The following is a 23,577-nucleotide window of genomic DNA, read 5'->3' as shown; positions in this document are numbered from 1 at the left end:
GGTGTGGGCAGGCCTACGGAACTCTCTGGAGCCTCGAGGGGAAAAAAAAATGCATGGCCTTGCCTTTCCAGCTGCTGGAGGTACGGCATCCTGTGGCTCAGGCTCCTTCCTCCATCTTCACGCCAGCCGCACAGCCCCTCTCGGGCCCTGTCGCCGTCCCCAGCTCTATCTGACTTGGACTCGTCTTCCCTTCCCAGGACCCTTGTGACGGCACTGGGCTCACTTGGATAATCCAGGATCATCTCCCCATCTCAAGGTCACTCGTTAGCAACCTCAGTTCTCCTCTGCCACATAAAATGACGTCGTCATCTGGTTCTGGGGTTTAGGACGGGGACATCTTCGGACTGGCGCTCTTCTGCCCCCCCACAGAACCCTTCTCGTCTTCTTCCACCCCACAGGGGAGATTCGCAGGGAGAATGGCTACTGTTCTTGTGACTCCATCTCAGAGAAGGTCTCAGCTGTTCCTGGCATTCACTCCTGCCAGGGGTGCCAGACCCCCTCCCTGGGGGCTGTTTCTGGGTCTACTGTCTTTGGGTTTTATCTCCACCCATGGGGCTGGGCTGCATGGAGCCATATGCACAACCCCTTGGCCCCCTGGAGGCCAGGGGTGGGAACTGGGGGGGGGGCGGCAGCTCCCCCTGGCTCCTGCTCCTAGGTATGAGAGCGGGGGAGGGATGCAGCCTGCGGGCAGGGTGTGCCGTGGGTGTGTTTAAGGTTGGGGAGGAGCTCGACTTCAATTTTAGGTGGTCTCTTGGCCTCAAGATAAAAAGAGAGTGGCCTGAAACCTTGCCATTGTAAACCTGCCTGGTTTTCAGGCTGGTTTGGTTTTCCCTACAAAACCTGGAGCCTGGAGCTCCAGCGCGCCCTGTGGGTGGAGAGCGGGGCTCAGATTTCCCCAGGACCAGGAGACGACAGAATAACCTAGTGGTTCCTTCCGAGCAGGGTCAGCAGAATACTGGTCCCTTAAAACGCCCACATCCTGACCCCCGGAATCTGTGAATATGGCACAGGGGACTCGGTGCCTGTGATCAAGGGTGGAGACCCTGAGAGGGGGAGGTCAGCCCGGATTATCCGGGTGGGCCCCCTGTCCTCACAGGAGTCCTTCAAAGCGGACTCTTGCCTGGCGCCGTGGAAGAAGAGGGGCAGGTGACAGAAGGATTTGCCCCACCAGGGTGGGCTTTGCAGAAGGAGGAGGGGGGCCAGTGCTCCAAGCAGTGCCATCCAGGGAACACAGCAGTTGCCAGAAGATGACCACTGATGGGCAGCAAAGAGATGGGACCTCAGTTTTCACGGCAAGGAAAGGGATTCTCCCCCACAGCCTCTGGCAAGGATGCAGCCCTGCCCACACCTTGATTTTTGCCTGCTCACAGTTGACCTGGACCGGGTAGGGAGTGAGAAAAGGGAGGGGTCTCTGAGAGAGCGGCGTGAAGGACGAGTTGGGGGTGTGCTGGACAAGGGGAAGGGGGGTGTAGGGGGGAGGGACGGGCCTGTCCCTAGGCGGGGGGGTGGGGGGGTAGGGGTGGAAGTGGGGATGGGAAGAAGGTGAGCGAGGGGGCCAGAGGATGCCCAGGCCAGCTGGGTCTCCTGGGCCACTGTCCGCACTTACGGGCTTTATTCATAGTTTCGTCGGAACCCTTCAGCAGGGTGGAGGGAGGAGACCAGGTCTGTGTCTTGAAAAGATCCCTCTGGCATCTGCGCTGTGAGTGGGGCATGGGGAACGGGCTTGATGGGAGGAGGGCCTTGGATGGCCACTGGCAAGTCCAGGTTGGGGGGCGGTGAGGAAGTGCTGGTGAATTTGAGGGTAGCAGTGGGGGTTAAGCATGCAGGACTAGTGACAGAACGCTGCAGATCAGAGCCCGCACAGGATAGTTCGGGCCAGATCCTGGCGCCAGCGCTGTCCAGCTGTGTGATTTTAGACAAGTTTCTTAACTTTTCTGTGCCTCAGTTTCCCCATCTGTAAAACGGGACAGATAGTAGGTCTAGGGTGGGACCTGGGATTCTGCGTCTTTAGCAAGCTGCCAGGTGGGGCCGGTGCTCCTGGCCCAGGCACCTCACCTTGAATATAGAAGCACAGATCGCCAAGGATAGGTACGGGTGGGGTGCATCTCCCAGCTCCGCCTGCCTCTGGTCCCTTCGGGTGTTTTGCATTTTATCTGACTCCTCTACCCCCCACCCCGCACCTCTAGCCGCTTGGTTCCTGCAGGTGCAGCCCAGCTCCTGTTCCTCTCTATGCAGCTGAAACCAGGTGGGGCTTTTTGAAAGTGAAATTTACCAGGTTTTGTAGGGAAAACCAAACCAGCCTGAAAAACAGGCAGGTTTACACATGGAAAGGTTTCGGGCCACTCTCTTTTTATCTTGAGGCCATCAAGGTCGGGCCGCAGGCCTTTGGTTGCACAGCTCATTACCCTGTGGAGACCTCGCTCTGCCTCGAACATGCTGGGGAACCCCACCCAAAAGCCCCCCTTCCAGTCCCCGGGCTTCCCCCTCCCACTCTCCCCTCTCTGACACCCCTTCTCTTCCAGGCCAGGGCTAGTTCCCCAGGGGCAGCAGGAACTGATGGGCCATCCAGGGTCTGGGCCCATGGCCAGCAGGGATGGGTGGTGCCCCAGTATCCAGGGGTCAGCCTTCTTGGGGCTGTCTTAGTGCTAAAGGGGAAGGGCCTGTGTGAATGGGCAATGGTGACAGGCAACAGGGGGCCTGGGGCCAACGGGGAAATGGCAGAGGGAGAGCAGAGAGCAGGGCCAGAGGCGAGGGCCGGGCCTGGGGCACGGGACTGGGCCAGCTTCTGGGGACCACAGTGTTGCACAGGTGAAGCTCAGGGCCCCAGAAGCCACCTCTCTCTAGTTTATGAGAAGGTGGCGTTGTCTCCCATACTGGAGCAGCAGCTCCTAGAGGGCATTCGGGGGCCAGGTCAGCTCTCTGACACACAGTAGGTGCTCCACGCCCTCATGGAGTGGTCGGAGCGGTCGGAGTGGTCGCGAGTCAGCTGACCCCGACTCAGCTCCTGCCCGGCCACGAGGTGCTACGCTGGGCAGGTTCTTCTTCTCTCTGAGATTAGTTTCCGGGGTAGAAGGGTCTCACAGGGCTGTTGGGTTCAACAACTAATGTTGTTACTTCTACAACACGTGTGCACGGCCCTGGCCCCATTTTCTGGACGCCTGTAAGCCATGCATGACATCATAGGCAAAAAAATTCCCCACTGTCTCTGCCAGAGAAGGCCAGCCACAGCGGCCTGGGGCATCTGCGGTGGATGCTGGGGGATGGCGTTGAGCTGTGCCCCCACCTGGACTCGGCCTCTGCCCCTTTCCCCGCACGTTCCACTCGGGGAGCGAGGCCCCCAGGTCCTCTACTTCTCCCAGGTATCCTGGCTGAGGTCCCAACGCCCCCTGGTGGCAGCCGTGGATTTACAAGGTTTACTGTGAAAATTCTTTCTTGAGCACCGATTACTGACAGGTGTGGTTTTGGACAGTTGCTTTATTTTTCTCTCTCCCTTCATGTATACATAAAGAATACAGAATCAAATATAAAGTCCATATTCAAATGTTACCAGCTATGTCAACATTCTCCTTTACAGCCCCACTCAGATTCGGAATCCAATCCAGACATTGCATTCAGCCACTATGTCTCATGAGTCTCCCTCTTCTGGAACATTCCACAGCTCTTCTTTCTCTTTCATGCAAAGAGTCCAGACCAGTTGTTTTGTAGAAAGTCCCTCAGTTTGGGTTTATTCAACGTGTCCTCATGATTTGATTCAGATTATGGACTTTCAGTAGAAAGGCCACAGATGTGATATGGTGTCCTTCCCAGCACAATAGGTTATTTCTATTTTATAGATGGGCAGCCTGTGGCCCAGAGAGGGGAAGAGAACTGGGACACAGTGAAGCTCAAATATCCTCTCGGCACTTAGTCGCTGGTGACCTCGGGTGGGTGACTAAACCTCTCTGAGCTGCAGTTCCCTCATCTGTAATATGGGGTAGTGATCTGGCCCCAGAGGGCTGGCAGTGACATAAAGGAGGAGATGTGTGACCGGGGTGGGGGGGTGATACGCAATACCATGGCTTCCCTATTCTTCTCTGCAACCCCCACCCTCTCCCACTGAATCAGGATGTGGTGGCAGGAAGTGAAGTGTAAGAATTCAGGCTCCCCTCAGCAGCCCCCCGCCCCCCAAGACCCTGGAGAGAGAGCAGGGCCTGGACCTACAGCCCCCTCAGAGTCCATAATTATCAATGAGGTGAGTGGGCAGTCAGAAGGGGAAAGCCCAGGGTAGGGACCCAGAATTTTCCACACGCTCTGTAGGCCTGAACCTTCGCACCCCCACCCCGCTCCACCTGTAGGCAGGGTGTGGGTGGGTGAAGAGAGTGTCCTCAAGGCCGGGGGCTCTCACAAGTGCCACGGGACTGGTGGTGCAAATGTCAAGGTATGTTTATGTCTCATTTATATGGTGACATTTCAGACGTGCAAAAAAGGGAAAAAAAAGAATGTAATCAAGACTCCATATATCCACCTCCCAGCCACACTGGCCTCCTTCTGCTCTCTGACCCTAACGGAAGTATTCATTCGTTAGTACTCACTGTTCCCTTGGCTAGACAGGAGAGGAGAGAAGCCCCTTAGACCAGCCAGGCCTCTCCCCTGTGGGGAAGGGGTGGGGAGATGGCTTCTGTTTTCTCGCCAAACCAAGAAAGCCTACTCATCTCATTCACCCCACGAGTGGCCACCTGGGCTCTGCCAGGCACCCCCTGGGAGGCTGCAGATATAAAGGTGAGACATAGCTCCCTCCTTCCCTCTCCCCTCTCCCTCCTGTCTCCCTTCCTGGAGCCTAGAAACCTGCTTCATGTTCTTTTTCCTTTTTTAGATTTTATTTATTTGAGGGAGAGAGAGCATGAGCAGGGGGGAGGGGGAGAGGGAGAGGGAGAAGCAGACCCCCTGCTGAGCGGGGAGCCCGCTGCGGGACTCCATCCCAGGACCCCGGGATCATGACCTGGGCCAAAGGTAGACGCTTAACCCACTGAGCCACCCAGGCGCCCCTACTCACCTTTCATTCTACCAGAAGGACAAAGTTCCTCCCCTAGGATGTGAGCAGATTTTCCTCTCTTAAGCTTCTGACAAAGGGACTTAACTTTCAAAGAGCCCTGGAAACATATGGGGGAACTTGTTAAAAATGTGTATTCCTGAAAAAAAAAAGTGAGTGTTGACCCCTACTTTACACCATGCACCGAAATGAAACCTGACTGTGGAAGGTTAAGGGATATCATCTAGCAGATAATGTGGGAGAGCATCTGAATGACATCGGGCCAGCAAATATTTCTTACAAAGGACATTGACATTGAAAGAAAAGATGAATAAATTGTCCCTCATTAAAACTAAGAACTTCTGTTCATCAAAAGTCTCCCTGGGCGCCTGGGTGGCTCAGTCGGTTAAGTGTCTGCCTTGCGCTTGGGTCATGATCCCGGGGTCTTGGGATCGAGTCCCATATTGGGCTCCCTGCTTAGCGGGGTGTCTGCTTCTTTCTCTCCCTCTGCCCCTCCCCCTTGCTCGTGCTCTCTCTCTCTCTTCTCTCTCGCTTGCTCTCTCTCTCTCAAATAAATAAATAAATAATCTTTGAAAAATAAATTTAAAAAAAAGTTCCTTTAAGAGGGCGCCTGGGGTGGCTTAGTTGGTTGAGCATCTGACTCTTGGTTTTGGTTCAGGTCATGATCTCAGGGTCTTGGGATCAAGCCCCGCATCAGGTTTTATGCTGTGTGGAGTCTGCTTGGGAGTCTCTCCTTCTCCCTCTCCCTCTGCCTCTCCCCCCACTTGCATGCTCTTTTCTCTCACTCTCTAAAATAAAATAAATAAAATCTTTAAAAAGAAAAGGCTCCCTTAAGAAAGTGAAAAGGCAAGCCATAGAAGGGGAGAAGATACTTGCAGTGCATTTATTCACCAAAGGGTTTGTATCCAGAATATATAAAGAGTTCCCACACATCAATAAGAAAAGTCAGACAATCCAATTTTTTTTATTTTTTTATTTTTTTAATTTTTTAAAAATGTTTTTCATAAACCTTATTGTTTTTTTTTTTTAAGATTTTATTTATTTATTCATGAGAGAGAGAGACAGAGGCAGAGGGAGAAGCAGGCTCCCAAGGAGCAGGGAGCCCGATGCGGGACTTGATCCCAGGACTCCGGGACCACGACCCGAGCCGAAGGCAGACGCCCAACCATCTGAGCCACCCAGGCGCCCAATCCAATTTTTTTTTAAAGATTTTATTTATTTATTCATGAGAGACAGAGGGAGAGAGAGGGAGAGAGAGAGAGAGAAGCAGAGGGAGAAGCAGGCTCCCAAGGAGCAGGGAGCCCGATGTGGGACTCGATCCCAGGACCCTGGGATCATGACCTGAGCTGAAGGCAGACGCTTAACCATCTGAGCCACCCAGGCGCCGGTCAGACAATCCAATTTTTAAAAAAATAGACAAAAGACCTGAATGAGCATCTTATACAATATCCAAATGGCTAATAAACATGTGAAAAGATACCCAACATCATTACTCCCCAGAGAAATGCAAAATAAAGGATACAATGAAATACCACTGCACACGCAGCACCATGGCTAAAATTTTTAAAACTGACACTACCAAATGCTGACAAGGATGGGGAGCAATTGGAACACTTATACACTGCAGTGAAGGGTCAGTACAATTTAGAAAACAATGGAGATTCTATCAAAGCTGAGCAGGCACATACTTTATGACCCAGCAGTTCCACCCCTGGGTGGAGTCCAGTAGAAATGTGTATATTTATGCACCGAAATATATGTATAGGGCTGTTCCTAGTGGCATTATTCATAATGATCAGAAATGGAAACAGCCCTAAGGTCCATCAAGAGTAGAATAGATAAATCAATTGTGCATATTCATGTGATGCAGCACTACACAGCAATGAACTTGAATGAATGGTTGCCATTTGCAACAATGTGGGTGATTCTCGCAATATAATGTTGAATTAAAGAAGACAGTTGCAAGAGAACAGAGATGGTTCTACCTATGTAAAGCCCAAAAGCTGACAAGACAATTCTATGGTGGAGAAGTCGGGTTAGCGGGTGCCTTTTATATGTAGTGCGTGGGAAGGGGTCAAGGGGGGGGGGTTGCTGGGTGCTGGCCGGGAGACATGTTCCCACTGGAAAAATTCAGTGGGTATGCACTTGAGATGTGTGCGCTTTTCTGTAGAGCATGTTAGACCGCAACAAACAAATTTACTAGAAATTTGTATTGCTGGGTCCATGCCAGAGGCCAGGTAGGAGGCAACTGAATTAATTAACTCAGGGGAGAGAGGATGGGGAGTGGGCGCAGGTGGAGGAGGTGAGGGGGAAGGACATTGGTCCAAAGAGGTCAAGAAAGTTTGCTGATGGGTTGGATGTGAGTGTGAGGGGAGAGAGTCAGGGCAGGGCGCAGGTTTTGGGCTGAGTTATGGAAGGCTGGAGTTGCCATCAGCCCCCTCCCCTGCCAGGTGGAGCGGGTTTGAGGCAGGTGTGAAATCAGGTGTTTCTATCCTGATTCTCTTCTAAAACTTGAGGCTCTGTCTCAAGCCTGATGCTGACAGTGAGTGGAGACCAGGCCTCCTGGGACCCAAGGGGTAGGAGGGATGCGTGTGTGGGATCAGCCTGGTCTCACCCATTTATCCCGCCCTTCAGGATGGAGTTCCGAGGGACACCTGCAAGGAAGGCCCCAACCACTCCTACAACGAGATTGCTGGGAGGTGCTGTTACCGCTGCCCCGTGGGTGAGTGGGGGTGCTGGGGAGGGACAAGGGGGTATTTTTGTCCTCAAGTTATAAAACTCCGGGGTGACTGGTGAGTGGGCAAGATGGAAGCCCACACTGTCATCGTCATGTTGGCTATAGATTTCCGAAGGTTTTGGTTTTAGTTACCCCATAAGGGTTGGCCCCTTATGAACACTTACCATACATACACTGGTCTGAGACCTTCCGATGCATTGCGTGAGCTCATCAGCATCCTTTATTAATCCTATTTTGTAGATGAGGCTGTCGGGGGTGCTGTAAGGTTAGGTAACTGGCCCAAGGTCACAGGGCTGGGAAATGGTGGAGCTGGCCGGGTCTGGAGTCCAGGGTCCTGTGATCCCACAGCCTGGGCCCTCGACACCCCCTGACTGCCCCTCATTTCTGAGTCTGGAAGCCCTTTGCAGTCCTCATCTTTTCCAGCCCAGAACATGCATTGATCTCTGGGCCACCTGAACTATAGATCTCTCTGGAACCAGGCTCCCTGCTCGGAGCCCATTCCTGGAAGGCTCACCCAGCCCCAGCACCATGATTGGCTCTGAGTAGATTATCAGCCTGCCCATCCTCACTTGGCCGGTGCTGCTCAGGCCCGAAGAAGGGGGTGGTGAGGCAGCATCATAATCATGGTTGTTATCAAAATTCTCAAGGCACATCCAGGGCCCTTCGCTGGGTGGGGCGTGAGACAGAGCTGGACTGTGGTCTCTGACCTCTGGCGCAGGGACTCGAGTGGGAAAGATGCTAATTCTGGCTGCGGAGGGTGTGAGGACTACCTCGTGCTTGGAGGCCACTGGAAGTGGGGGGTGACCTTCAGGATAGGTAGGGGGCCCACCTACCCATCCTCTCAGCCGCCAGCATTGCTCTCTGGAGGGCGGTGCCAGGACATGATGCGCAAAGTCACCAAGGGTAAGTGGCCGGAGCTGGCCGGGAGCCCCGGGCTGTCCCTAGACCTGCAGCCTTTCTGCTCTACCGTGAGGCAGACCGAGCCCAAGCTCAGGCCCCCAAGGACCCAGAACAACATTTTGGGGAAGAATTTGATATTTTCTATTTCCAAAAATGATTCAAAGTTGTCATGGTAGGGAAAAAAGTAGAACTTTATTGGATTTTCTCGCCTTTATTTTATGGTTTAGTGTGGGTTTTGAAGTACCAATCAGGTGGGTGTCTGTGCTTCCTTCAGTGCCTGGGACTCCAGTGTCTGACTGCCCAGCCCCCCACCCACTCCCCATATGCCTGCCCGCTCTCTTACCTGCCCACCCCCCCATCTCCTTCACCCCCTCCCCATTCCTTCTGCCACCCATCCCCCACCCATCCCCCCATCTATCTCAGGCTGCTGGGGGCGGGCTGCCGTAGCAAAACAGCACAGATGGGGAGCGGGGGTGCGGTGCGGGGGTTGGGGACACATCCACCACTGACATTTGTTTCCAAACCATTCTGGAGGCTAGAAAGTCCAAGATCAAGTTTCCAGCGGCGTTTGGTTTCTGGTGAGAAGTCTCCTCTTCTTGGCTTGCAGACAGCCCCTCGTCATGGCTGAAGGAGAGAGAGGGGTGGGGGAGAAGGAGAAAGAGAGAGAGAGAGAGAGAGAGCGTGCGTGCGAGAAAAGAGAGATATTTTTCTTTTTCTCTTCTAAGGGCCACCAGTCCTATCAGATCAGGGCTCCACCCTCATGACCTCATTTATCCTTAATTACCTCCTAAAGACCCTATCTCCAAATAAAGCCACACTGGGGGTTAGGGCTTCAGCTTATGGATTTGAGAGGGACGCAGTTAGGCCACAGCACCATCCCCCTCCCACCTGGCCCCATCCATCCACCCACTCCTCCCACGCCCCTATCCTCTGCTCTTCTGCCCATCCGTCCAACAACTGTTTACCGCTCCATCTTATCATGAAGTCACTCGTCACCTTTCCCAGCCTTTTCCCCTTGGCCTTTCTTCCGTGCTTTCAAGTCTCTGGGCCTTTGACATGCCTGTCTGCCCTGGGATGCCCTCCCCCACCGCCGCCACCTCCGGCGGTCCTGGTACCCCTTCCTCCAGGAAGCCTTCCCTCACCAGCCCAGTGCTGGGGGGCGGCTCGCACACCGCTTCTCCCCAGGACAACCGCAGTCAGGGCCCCAGAGCGGTGGGGCCCTCAGGGCTCTGTGACTTTCCATAGGACCCATAATCCCAGCTGCAGGAAGAAGGACAGACACTTCCTTCCCCCGCCCTCCAGCTCCTTCACCCCTGCCTGGCTGGGTCCCCACAGAGTGAAGTGGGTGGACACGGAGTGATGTGTGCGTCCCCAGCGCCTTCCACTTAGATGCTGTGACTTGGGAAGAGAAGGGCTGCCGTCCCCCCACGTTCTTGCTCCATGGCCCAGTTACTGGGGGTGGCTGAGCGCCTCTTGCGGGTGTGGTGGGCGGGGCATTTTGCTGGAGTTTTATTGACCCCGTGCTTCCGGCAAGCAAGAGGAAAAAAGAAAAACCCACAAAAACCCCTTCCTCGGTCTCTGGGGGAAATTTCTGACATTTTGCCCGCCCTCTGCAATCAGCGCTCAGCTCAGCTGTGTGGCAGTGTTGGCCGGGGGTGGGTTCCTAGAGGAAGGAAACTGGGAGACCTTTGAGATTGAGAGGTTTAGATGTTGCCGAATCTCTCCTCTCACCCAGCCTGTAATGCCCTTGGTAACATCCTTGACAGCTGCTCCCCAGCCCTCTGCTTACACACCCTCAGTGATGGGGAGCTCCCTCACTGTTTCATAACAAGGATAACAATTATCGTTGATGGAGCATGCTCTATGTCAGCCACAGTGCTAACCCTTCACCTGCATTAGCTCACTGAACCCTGATAGGAAACCCAGAGAGGAAACTTGGAGTTGGCAAGGTTCAGAGATTTTCCCACGGTCACATGTTAGTAAGTAGCCAGCAAGGGCCACACTGGAGCCCCCACTGGCTCACTCAGAAAGTCTGAGTCTGGCTAACTCAGAAACCTGAGCCCTTCCCCCTTACCTGGTGCTGATCCCCAAGGCAGAGCATGTCAGTGAAGAGCCCATGTGGGGGCTACAGACCCCTTCCTATTCTGCCCCTTACTTCCTGGATCACCCTCCCCTTAGTGCCCAGACTCACTCCCCAGAGTGGGAGGAGGGGAGCCTGCAGATGTGTGAGGCCTGCCTCGGTGAGGGGGGGACCCTGTGAAGCCAGGCCCCATGTTAGGCAGAGAGCATGGCTTGCTTGGGGCCTGCTGAGTGTACCTCATCTTGTCCCGGGAGCTGAGGGATTCTCCACGGGCTGTGAGCGGGAAGGAGGAGGAGGGGGCCTCCTTGGCCCTCGGGCCCTTGGCCAAGCTTGCGGGGGGGGCCCAACAGTTCCTTTCCCAGTCTGTTCTCCCTCGGTCACCAAGAGGGACACACGGCCAACATTTTTCAGTTCCAATTCCAGAGCCTGAGAAGAAAGCATCCGATGGTGCAGAGAAGCCCAGATGTCCACCTCTGCTCTGGCTCCCCCCGGCCCCGGACCACTGCTGGGGGGAGGGGTGACGGAGGGAGCAATTCTCCAAGAAGGCCAGCCTGTGGGCTGGGAAGCCCTTCCAAAACGTGTCTGCTGCCCCAGGCTGTTCGACTTTGGGGTGGTGCTGCTGGGAGCCATGGGGACACACTCCTAGGGCACCTCACCTGACTGGAGCATGCAGGGGTCTTCCTTGACGAGATGGCATCTAAAGGAGTCCTGGGGATGAGCAGGGGTTGGCCAGGCCAGGGTGAGGAGGGGGCATGCTCTGGGCAGAGGCACAGAACGTGCATAGCCCTGGGGGGGAGCAGGATGGGCTGCTGGAGAATCGGGAGGGTTCCATTTGGCAGAAGCCCAAGCCCAGGGTGTGCAGGGGGAGCGGGGGAGAGCAGGCCGGAGGGGCTGGTGGCCCGACTAAGTGCGGAGCAGTTCTCAGTGTGGGAGTTTCTTGGGCCAAAGCAGCTGGGGCCGGGTTGCCTGATGCTGCGCCAGAGGTGAGAGGCGGCGCGGGAATGTTCGCACAAACTTCGAGAACATCTGGAGTCAGCGGAGCGCCCTGAGACCGAGGGGGTGGGGCTGGAGACAGAGCAGGGCAGAGGGACCCATTCTAGCACCACCCCTGCAGCCCCCGAGCCTTTCTCAACCATTTTTGTTTCTGATTTGGAAAGTGATTCCGTGCAGAAGATCTGTGTGGAAAATGGGCAAAGGAGAAAACAGGAACGAATCAACGCTCATAACTCTTTGGCTCCGTCCGCTTCCAGCCCCCGTGGCCTTTCTGTTCTTGGCACGAGCCACACTTGTTCTGTCCTCAGGGCCTTTGCACGGGCGGTTCCCTCTGCCTGGAGTGCTCTTCCCACAGCCCTCTGTGCAGCTGCCACCTACGGTCCTTGGGGACTCGGGGAGGCCTCCCCGATCCCCCTCCCTGGAGCTCTCCCCCCTCTCCCTCTGCCTTCTCTCTTGGCTCCTGCTTTATTTTCTTCAAAGTTTGTAGGCACACTGGAAACCGACTTGCTAATTTCATTCTTGTACTTGCTTGCCTCTCTTCCCCCAGGCCCGAGGATCAGTTCCTCGGGAGCAGGGACCTCACCTTCTCCAATCTCTAAGTCAGAGCCTGGCACAAAGGTGGTGGTCAATAAATGTGAGTTGAGTGAAAATATAATCCCACCACCAAATGAGTCACTTGAGTCCTTGAATAGATTTCCTACAGCAGGGGCTTTCTAGAGTTCACCCCAAGCAGCCCCTGGCGCTGAGAGGTGATTTTAAAGGGATCCAGAGAGGGGAATTGGATGGGGTCAGAAGATCAGGAAAATTCCACCAGTGGACGGGGTTTCAGCCTGACCTGGTTGGATACAGAGGGTTCCCAGTGGGTAAAAATGGAGATGGAGAGGCACTTCAGCCTGGGCGAAGAACATTTGTATTCGTTCCCTAGAGCTGCCATCAATGAGGTACCACAAACTGAGCGGCGGACACAACAGAGATGGGTTGTCTTATGGTTCTGGAGGCTGGAAGTCCAGGATCAACGTGCTGGCACGGCCGTGCTCCCTCAGAAGGCTCTGGGGAAGGTTCTCACCTGTCTCCCAGCTTCTGGTAGTTCCTTGGCTGGTGACAGCATGACTCCAGTCTTTACCTGGCTGTGTTCCTGGGTACACGTGTGTCTTGTATCCACATGTCCCCCTTTTTATAAGGATGTCAGTCATCTTGGATTAGGGCCCACTGCAATGACTGCATTTTAATTTAATTATCTCTGTAAGGACCCTGTCTTCAAATAAGATCACATTCTGAGATACCGGGGGTTAGGGTTTCAGCGTGTCTCTTTTGGGGGACAAAATTCAACCCATTACAACATTCCAGGACATCGGAGGGGTGCCAGAGTAAAGACCAAGGTACCCAGTGGTGGCTGCAGCGTAGAGCCCGTGATACGAGCCATGTACAGTAACCCCAGAGCAGGAGTCAGAGCCAGAGGGAGGCCTGGGTCCATATTGATTAGGTGGTCAGAGCACATATTGATCAGATATATGTGTCAGGCCCTGTGTGAGGGGAATCATTGGTGAGCAGAAAGGAAAAGATTCAACCTTGAGGAGCTGACAGTCATGGGAGGAATTCAGATACTGAGACAATTTATCCCACAAATAAGCGTGATTACACAGCTAGATTAAATAGATTACAGCGGAGTTAGGTATAGGAGGGCGAGGTACATGATCTCTGACAGTTTATAACAGGGGTCCTGACCAAGTTGCTGACAAAATGACACCTTGACAATGATGCGAAGGCTGAGCAAGAGTTTACTAGGGGAAAGGGGAGAGGTGCATTCCTGGCAAAGGGCCAGCTTGTGCAAAGGGCCTGGGGCCAGAAGGGAGCATGGCCCCTTTGGGGGACATGGAGATTCCGGTGTGGCTTGAGATTAGACAGTAAGGAGGCTGTAGGTAGGCAGAACCTCCTTAACCATGGTAAGGACCTAGGGCTCTATCGTGGGAGCCATGAGATGCCTTTGAAAATTTTAGGCGAGGGGTAATGCGGTCACATTTACCTCTCTGAAAGACCACTGGGGAGCTACCAAAATTTTCTGAGCTAGACGATGCCAGCCATCAAGCCAGTATTTCTGGGAGGTTCTTACATGTTTTTCTAGAGCAGGAGCTTCTCCATGGGTAGATTTCAGGGGGTCCTAAACCTGAAAGAGTTCACTCCTTTTCATCAGCCTCTAACTAAAATGCCCTGTATGAATTCCTTCCATTATGAATTAAGACAACAAAGCACAGTAATGATATTGTAGGTGTCTGCAGCTTTTCCAACAGAAATCAGATATTCTCAAGCATATCACGAAATACTATTTATGCTCATCGGTACTTTGAAACTATGGTATTCATTAGATTTTATTTAATGAGTTTACAAAGAATCACATATATTGCTATCTATTATTTTAATGCTTTGATAACTGTGCTCTCACATAGCTAGGTTCCTTGGAAACCCGATGTATTTTATTTTATGCACTTAGAAACATGATTCCAAGTGGTGTCCCATGTTTCCCCAGAATGACTAGGCGGCACAAGGAATGTTGAGGACCCGTGGTTTAGCCTAACTTATTTATGTCTAAAGTCAGGGTAGAGAAATAACTGGCTCGATAACGGAGAAGACGGTGACCCCATAAATTCAGTTTGGACGTCCTCAGGGTCCTTTTCTCTCTGTCCTGGACCCTACTTGTGTCTGAATCACCTCCTTCTCAGGCATGCCGTGGCCACGCTGCCCCTGCCACGATCTGTCAGCCCTGGATTTAAACGGCCCTTTACACCAGGAATCCAAAAACAGACAGGTGTTCTTAACTGGTAGATTTTGTGAAACTCTCAGAGATGCGGCTCATTGGCCGGCACAGATCATGTGTCTCTGAACCGATCGTAGTGGTGAGGAAGTGCTCTGATTGGCTTATTTGGGTCACGTGTCCATACGGAAGGACGAGGTATTCTGATTGGCCTATCTGGGTCACGTGCTTATCCTGAAGGCTGAAGGCCGAGGTATTCTGATTGGCTTATCTGGCTCACAGGGCCATCCGGGACTCAAGCAGTGCGTGGTAGGCGCCCCGGCCAGGACCGTCGCTGGCGCGAGAGCTGGGCGGGCCGGGGAGGGCGCTCTACGCCTTTGCCCCACAGTTTGGTACCAACGCCATGCATCTCCCATCCTTGTATAGTGGGAGTCAGGGACTGCTGGCTGAGGCTCCTCAGGGTCTAGGGCCTTAAGGGCTCCCCAGTTCCTGCAGGGAAACAGGACTCCTGCCCGAATGACAGCGGCCGGTGCTCCTCCAGCACTTGTGCGAAGCACACCTGTTTATTTTCACAATCCCTTTACCTGGCTCAACAACCCGAACAGGGGGATCGTGTTAACGTCATGGTGCCCATGAGTCATGGAACTTGCCCAAGCCACGCAGTTGGAACCCCCAGGCCCAGGTCTTCCACCCAATCTGTGCTGCTTCTCCCGCCTGCCCGCTGACCTTAGGTAGGCAAGGTCTGCTCTGTCCCCGGCGATGCCTCCATGACACGTTTCTTTTTTTAAAGTAATCTCTCTGCCCAACTTGGGGCTCAAACCCGTGACCCTGAGATGAAGAGTCGCATGCTCTACAGACTGAGCCAGCCAAGGCGGGGGTGGGGGGTGAGGGGGTGGGGTGGGGGTGGGGAGGAAAGTCTTTTCTTATCCCTGCTCTGCAGTGAGGAAACCCGGACTTAGGCAGGTCAAGGGCCTTTCCAAAGTTACAAAAGTCTGGTAAGTGGCAGATCTGGAGTTTGAGCTGTGTGTCTGACACCAAGAGTCAGTCTGGGGAGGTGAGGTCTTCGCCAGGGCGGCTGGGCCTGGAGCTTCTCTGCTTCTTTCCCCAGGGCTGACCTCGCAGCAGCCGTGCGCGCAGAGGTCATATGACTGCAGGAAGCAGTGTGACCCCGACTACTACCTGGACAGGGACGGCCGTTGCAAGGCCTGTGTGAGCTGTTCTGGAGGTAAGGGCCTTGTTCTCCCCTCCAGGGGCAGCTTCGGGGGAGGGGAGGCCCTTTGGGGGAGGGGGGGTAGGCAGAAAAGGTGGAGAGCATCAGGATTTGGTGCCTGGACTCTGAGTTGGCCCCCTGGTGCCTCAGTTTACCCCTCTGGATTTGTGAATTGATATCAGCCATGATGTTTTGCATCCGTTTTTAGAGAGACTTCCTTAACATGTTTCTTCAAGGGAGGAACTCACATTTACGGAGTTTAATCTTCACAAAACTCCTAGGAGATTTTTTTTTTTCTTTTTTTAAAGTAATCTCTCTGCCCAACTTGGGGCTCAAACCCATGGCCCTGAGATGAAGAGTCGCATGCTCTACAGACTGAGCCAGCCAAGGCGGGGGTGGGGGAGGAAAGTCTTTTCTTATCCCTGCTCTGCAGTGAGGAAACCCAGACTTAGGCAGGTCAAGGGCCTTTCCAAAGTTACAAAAGTCTGGTTAAGTGGCAGATCTGGAGTTTGAGCTCTCTGTCTGACACCAAGAGCTGTGTTCTTTACCTGAGACCACAAGTGCTTCCAGGAGGAGGCTTCCCGGAGCACCTTCACTGTTAATTTCTTATTATAGTTCTTGAATGTGGTTTGCGTGCTCTCTGGTGTTTGTTTTGTTTTGTGTGGGTGTTTTGTGGGGTGGGGTTGGGAAATTTGTCGAGATTTCTTGCGCCCTAATGTTCATATTTTTAAACCATGTTTAGTGTGTTTGGGGAAGAAAAATGTGTGTTCTGTTTGTTAGGTACAAAATTCTCTATATACCTATCAGATCAAGCTTGTTCATTGTGTTATTTAAATAATATACATTCTTTCAAAATGACTTTTTAAGTTTATTTAATTAAGGAATCTCCACACCCAACGTGGGGCTCGAACTCATGATCCCAAGATCAAGAATCACGTGCTCTATTGACTGAGCCAGCTAAGTCCCCCGAAATAATATGCATTCTTTACTTTTGCATTCTTACTTATTTTTGTCCCCTTCCCAAAGGTTGCCGTCTGAGATAGATGTGTAAAATCTATCTCCCCTGTGCTTGTTTTTCATCTCATTTTCATTGTGTTCTGTTTATTTTTGCTATGTGCCAAAGCTATGTTATTAGGTACAATGTTCATGAATACTATGTTTTCTTGGTGTGTTGGACCTTTCATCAGCATGAATTATACCTCTTTGCTCCTTACAGTGTATTTGCCTTAATTCCACTTTTGTTTGATATTAAGATTGCCGTTCTTCTTTGTCTACGTTAGCATTTCTTTGGTATATCTTTAAGTTTTTAAAATTAGTGACTGCATTGTATTAAATGAAAGTTATAGGCATTCATTATAAAACATTCAAGCAATACAGAAGTGTGAGGAAGGAAGCCAGCTCTGCCGCCTTCCCCCTCGTTGGATGTCTGACCGACACGTCTCTGTATCTCTGTATAGAGGGGAGAATGGGAAGGTTCGCAGCCAGACAGACTCTACACACATAGAGAAGAGGGTTTTTTTTTTTAAGATTTTATTTATTTGAGAGAGAGAGAGAGAGAGAGCACAGGCGCTCACACACACACACGAGAGGGAGGGGCAGAGGGAGAGGGAGAAGCAGACTCCCCCTGAGCAGGGAGCCCAAGGTGGGCCTCGATCCCAGGACCTGAGACCTGTACTGAAGGCAGCTGCTCAACCGACTGAGCCACCCAGGCGCCCCGAGAAAAGGGATTTTTAAGAGGATGGGATCACACTGTTTATGACATTCAAGTGATTCATTTAATTTTATTCAAATGTATCAGAGGAGAAAGAAACTAAAGTGAAAATAAAACAATCACAAGAGAGCAGTTTCTAAAAATAAAACCCTCTAAAATGAAGAAGAGGCTATGAAAATCGAGAAGCAGTTGGAAATCATTAAAGGAGTAACTATCTCTTGTGGTAAAATCATGTTCTGCTCGTTTCAGTTTTTGGATGGGATAGAGCATATTGGCTTCCTGTAATGAAATGAAGTAATGAAGTAAGGAAATGAAATGAAAAAATGAAGTAATCAGCTTGCTGCCTCCTTGTCCTCTTCCTGACTTTTATTACTTACTTACATTTTTTTTTTACTTTGTTATTACCTATGGTGTTTATATTCTTTTCTGTAACCTTCAGTCCCTTGGCCTGTTAGCTTTACTTTGCTATTTAAACTTACTCATTGTGCACTATGAGCACATTGAACACAGCTTCTCTGTTCCTGAATTTTTCATTTTGATTTATCGCTTGATTGGTTAGATTTCACTGACCTGTGCCTGTACCTTTTTTTTTTTTAAGAATTTATTTATTTATTTGTCAGAGAGGAGCACAAGTGGGGGAGTGGCAGGCAGAGGGGGAAGCAGGCTCCCCGTTCAGCAAGGAGCCTGATGTGGGACTCATTCCCAGGACCCTTGGATCATGACCTGAGCTGAAGGCAGGTGCTTAACCGACTGAGCCACCCAGGTGTCCCACTGGATTTATATTCTTATTAACTTCTTTTATAGTGTGAAGCGCTCTTGGGATTGCTTCTGTTTTAGAGTGGCTTCTTTATCTTTCCAGAATGTATTTCTATCTCTTTTAGATCTTTCTCTTTCTTTTTCTGTCTTCCCTTCTCCCTCCCTTCCTTCTTTACTGCTATAGTGTGTTTGCACTTCTCTATTTTTGCTTAAGCTTAGCAGGGGCAGCAGCTCTGTTACTGCCTTCTTTCTGCCCTGATACGGTGTGACTTCTCCTTTACACCCGCCCCACCTCGCTGGGCTCTGGTTTGTCTTTTCTGCTCAGTGCTTCAGCTGGGGGCTCAGCATTCCTTTTCAAAAATACTGTAGTAAAATGTACATAACATAAAATTGATCATTGTAACCATTTTTTAAAAAGATTTTATTTGGGCGCCTGGGTGGCTCAGTTGCTTAAGCGACTGCCTTCGGCTCAGGTCATGATCCTGGAGTCCCAGGATCGAGTCCCGCATCGGGCTCCCTGCTCAGCCGGGAGTCTGCTTCTCCCTCTGACCTTCCCCCCTCTCCTGCTTTCTCTCTCTCTCAAATAAATAAATAAAATCTTTTAAAAAAAGATTTTATTTATTTATAAAAGAGAGAGAGAGGGAGAGGGAGAAGCAGACTTCCCGTGGAGCAGGGAGTCCTACATGGACTCCATCCCAGGACCCCGGGATCATGACCTAAACCGAAGGCAGACGCTTAACCGACTGAGCCACCCAGGCGCCGCCCGATCACTGTAGCCATTTTGAGTGTACTGTTCAGCGGCATCAAGTGCATTCACATCTTTGGCAACACTCTCACCATTTTCCAGCTCCAGAACTTGTTCATTTGCCCCAGCTATAACTCTGTCGCCATTGAACACTAGCTCCCTAGCACGGTGCCCCCAGCCTTTGGCAATTACCGTTCTATCTCTGTGAATTTGACTACTCTAGGAAGTTCATATAAGTAGAATCCTAAAATATTTGTCTTTTGTGACTGCCTTGTTTCCCTGAGCATCATGTCTTCAAGACATTATAGCAGGGCGTCAGGCTAATACACCGTTGGATGGATCAGCCACATTTTGTTTATCCATTCCTGTTGATGAACACTGTGGTGCTTCTACCTTTTAGCTGTTGTGAATAGTGCTTCTGTATACATACGTCGACAAATAATCTGTTCAGGTTCCTGCTTTCAGTTCTTTTGGGGTATATACTTAGCAGTGGAATTGTTGGATCATGTGGTCATCCTGTTTAATTTTTTGAGGAATCCCGAGTATTACTTTTGAAACTGATTTTAGGAGCCGGAGGGCCTGGGTGGGAGGCAGAGTGCAGCCAGAGATGGGCGTCGTCCTTGCTGGGGCAGGGATCTGCCTTCCCTTCCATCAGAGGCATTACCAGAGCTCCTGCTGCCGGAAAAGAGGTGGACCCCACCCCCGGGGCCTCTGCTCATTTCCGCTGGGCCTGCCTTCCTGAAAGTTAGCAAGTCCAGCAGCCTTTCCCACCTTTGCCCAGGCCTGAGATACTGTGTTTGGGCTGCTAACTCTAAGGGCTTTTTCCTTGAATTTTCCAGGGATGTCTATTGTTTGCCCTCAGTCTGCCTCTCCCTTAGATTTTCTAGAATTCTCAGGACTTTATTCTCTCCTCAGTACTGCGCCTGCGGTGCAGGCGAGAGTTAAGGGCTACTCCTGGGCCACTACAGCTAGGAGGAGAGAGATGAGCAAGCCTCAGGAGATGGTTTTAGGGGCCAGTCCTGGGAGAAATGCCTATCATTTTGGTCCACATCTCATTGGCCAGAATCCTGTCACATGATCCAAACCCAACTGCAAGGGAGGCTGGGAAATGTAGTCTTTCTGTGTGCCAACATGAAATGAACGGGTGAATACGGCATTGTGCTCCAGGGGATTCTTTTTTTATGGCTTCAACTTCCTTTCTCTCCTTCCTTGAGCTCCAGGGGATTCCGTTTTATAGCTGCAAGTTTCTGAGACTATTAATTGTACTGATTCTAACGGCTTGTTCTGTGGTTTTTGGGGTTTTTTTGCTTTTCTTTTAATCTGCTCTTTCGAGAGTTCTTTTTGAGTTTGGAGCTCTTTTTTCTTGGTGCTGGTTTTCTCTCATGTTTGGTGACCCCTCTGCACATTGTATCTGATCACTGGGGTGGGGGAGTGTGTTCTTTAGTGGCTGATCTTCTGGGTCTGCAGGGTCCCTTCCTCCCACATAGGATCAGCCCTGGGGCACTGTCTTGCTCACCTCACCCAAGAGTCTCCTAGGGGAGATGCTTGGCTTCTGGATTCGTGGCATAAGTGGATGAGAAGCGTGGGGGGACTGACCCAGCTGGGTGCTCCTGCTGCAATCCATATCGCTTCCCTGGGGCCTGCCCCTGCCCTGTACCCACTGGGAGACTGGAGTAACCCCCCCCCCGCCCCCGAGCCTCTCCTAGAAGAACCCTCTTGGGTATATTTTGGGCTGAAGTATATTTTGGGCTGAAGGCTTTGGTCTTCTTCTTCCATGCAATCCTAACCGCCTTCCATGTTTCAGGAAGCCTTCACCATTTCTGGCTGACCAAGAATGCCTTGTGTAGCTTTCCACGAATGTTTGCATTTGCCAATTACTTATACCAGTGATTTTTTTTTCTCTTGAGATAAATACACCATTTTATTTATTTTTAAAAATTAATTTAAATTACTTATTTATTCTTGCAAGTAAGCTCCACGCCCAACATGGGGTTTGAACTCACGACCCTGAGATCGAGAGTGGTGAGCTCTACGGACTCAGCCAGCCAGATGCCCCTAAAATTCACCATTTTAAAGTGTGCAATACAGTGGCCTTATTGTATTCACAGTGTGCAGCCACCACCACTACCTGACTTCAGAAAACTTCCACCTCCCCCAAAAGAAATCCCTGCCCCCCAGTTCTCCTCCCATTCTACTCCCTTACAGTCTACTCTACATTCTATCTGTGTGGATTTGCCGACTTTGGACCTTTCAGAGCCATTAGTATGTGGCTTTTAGTGACTGGCTTCTTTCATTTTGCAGTGTTTTCAAGTTTCATCCATGTCGTAATATGGGTTGTTTCTTTTTGTGGCTGAATAATATTGCATTGTATGGATAGACCACATTTTGCTTATCCGTTCGTCGGTTGATGGACATTTGGGTTGTTTCTACTTTTTGGCTATTACGAGCAATACTGACATGAATATTAGGTTTAGGATCCTCCTCCCAAACCCTTGGCAGCCTCTGATCTTTTTAGTGTCTCTATAGTTTGGTCTTTTCCAGAATGTCACAGAGTTGGAATGACATGGCATGTAGGCTTTTCAGACTGGCTTCTTTCATGTAGCAATATGCATTTAAGTGTTCCTCATGTCTTTTTTTTTTTGGCCCATTTTAAAACGGGGGCATTAATTTCTTTTTAATATGATTGTGCTGATGTCCGGGGATCTGGGCAGGGAAGTGGAGGCTGCCTCATTGGCCCCACCTGGCTTCTTGCCCTCATTGCAGGAACACTCTGGAAAGAAGGGCTGAGCATGCCAGCTCCCTGCCCGATGGGAGGCCAAGGCGGCATCTTCTGTCATGTGCCAAACTGGCTCTGAGGGCTCTCTAGCTCCCTTCCCCATTCTACCCCTGTGCCCCGTGACCCTTCTTTGTGTCCCTTAGATGATCTTGTGGAGAAGATGCCTTGCTCAGGGAATTCCTCCCGTGTCTGCGAGTGCCGGCCTGGCATGTTCTGTGCCACATCAGTCATCAATACCTGTGCCCGCTGTATCCCCCACTCCGTCTGCCCACCAGGGATGGTCGTCAGGTTCCAGGGTAAGTATCCCCACCCTCAGCCCAACACCAAGATCTGGGCCCAACTGCACCTCTCCCCTGCCACTGCCCCAGATCTCCAAATGACCTCCGACCTCCCACTTCCTCCTTCCTGTTGGACAGACTGCTGTCTCCTTTTGAGATCCTGTAGGTGCACCAGCCACTGCAGAGCCCCCTTCCCTGTACTTTGTGTCCCCGGCTCAGGAGACCCTGATGGCTGGAGGCACAGGCCTGCCTGGATGAGGTCTTGGATTGGTTTGAGGCTCGGGGCAGAAGTTCTCTGATGCCTGGTAAACAAGAAGCAAACCTCAGGTCTCTGTCCCGGGAGTTCCCCAGAGGATTAGAGCCACTTTCCCCAACTCACTATTGAGGCATTGGGAGTTAGAGTTGCTGAGACACTTGGGTTTCTTTTCCCACTTGCTGTGTGAGCTCAGGCAAATTCCTTACCCTCTCTGGGCTTCCAATTTTCTGACAATACAAGGAGGCTCATGGCCAGAAAGGAGGTAAGGGGCACGGATGCTGTGTGGGTGGTATTGAGGGCACCTTTCAGAAGGGAGGCATGGGGAGTGGGTGGGCTTTGGACCATGGCCCCATAGCGGTGCCACAGCCACACAGGCTGGGGAAGAGGCAAGATGGAATCAGAGGGAGCCACGCCCACTGGGGAGAAAAGTGCCAACACCTAGCCCATGACGCTCCCACTTCTAACCTGGTCCTTTTCCAAAGCCCCATCCTTACCACCCTCTCTCCCACTGTCCTTTCTTCCTTTCCTTCCCTCACGCCCCACAGCCAGCGCATCTCCCAGTCCCATAGCATCTGCTCCCCTAATTCTCTCTTCCATTCCCCACCCCCAGTTCCTGCTGTCATTCCTTGCCCATGGCAGACGGGCGGGGCCACCCTTGCAAAACCAAATCTGATTCTCTCTCTTTCTCTCTGTCACACACACACACACGCACGTGCTAAAAAAACACTTTAGTATCTTCTCATTACTCTAATGATAATGACATGATTCTTTGGCAGAAGAGAACAGGTTTTTGGAGGCACTTCTTTGTTAAAGTCTGGGCCGTTTGGCCTTCCTGGGCTGCTGGCTTATTTGGCTCCACGTCTGGGATAGAAGAACAGAGAAAACCCAAGGGACTCACCATGGTGTCATTCCTTGGGTTCCAAGGCCTTCTCTCCACTGTTCAGAATCTTCTCTGTTCAGACACATGCGCATGGCGTTTAGCTGTCTTTAGTGGGAGGGCTAGGGGAAAGGGCGCCCACTCCGTCTTCCCAAGGCAGTCTCCAGGATGTGATCCTGTACGCCGTCCTGCGCAGTGTTGTCCTTCCTCCAGCCTCGGGCTCGGTGCCTCCTTTCCTGGCCTCGCTTGGTCTGCTGTCTTTCGATTCTATGGGTGCGTGGTGCTTCTCCCTCTTACCAGGCCTTTGTGCGTGCGGTTCCCTCTGCCTGCGACACGCTTCCCTCCTGTTCACTCAGTCAGCTCCTCAGCCTTGAGCTCTCTGTCCAGACGTCACTTCCTCAAGAGGCCGCCTGCGACTTGTCACAGGTCACGTCTGCATTGTGATCTCTTATCACACAGTGTTTTTCGCAGACATGGATA

The 23,577-nt window shown here is 51.7% G+C and overlaps 1 protein-coding gene across 4 annotated transcripts in view; it reads left to right on the top strand.

Annotated features, from left to right (window-relative positions):
- Nucleotides 1-23,577, top strand: part of TNFRSF8 (TNF receptor superfamily member 8) — a 60,579-nt gene that overhangs the window by 5,945 nt on the left and 31,057 nt on the right. For all 4 annotated transcript variants that reach the window (XM_073903335.1, XM_073903336.1, XM_025855922.2 and 1 more), the window contains exons 2-4: nt 7,664-7,751; nt 15,597-15,713; nt 21,830-21,982. In XM_073903335.1, the coding sequence (XP_073759436.1) occupies nt 7,664-7,751; nt 15,597-15,713; nt 21,830-21,982 (358 nt within the window). The remainder of the gene's footprint in view (nt 1-7,663; nt 7,752-15,596; nt 15,714-21,829; nt 21,983-23,577) is intronic.

The sequence above is a fragment of the Callorhinus ursinus genome, unplaced genomic scaffold (assembly GCF_003265705.2).
Source record: "Callorhinus ursinus isolate GAN/ISIS: 27379988/994484 unplaced genomic scaffold, GSC_fseal_2.0 scaffold18, whole genome shotgun sequence".
Classification (NCBI taxonomy): domain Eukaryota; kingdom Metazoa; phylum Chordata; class Mammalia; order Carnivora; family Otariidae; genus Callorhinus; species Callorhinus ursinus.
The sequence above is the reverse complement of the archived record's forward strand: the minus strand, read 5'-3'. Positions and strand labels throughout refer to the sequence as shown.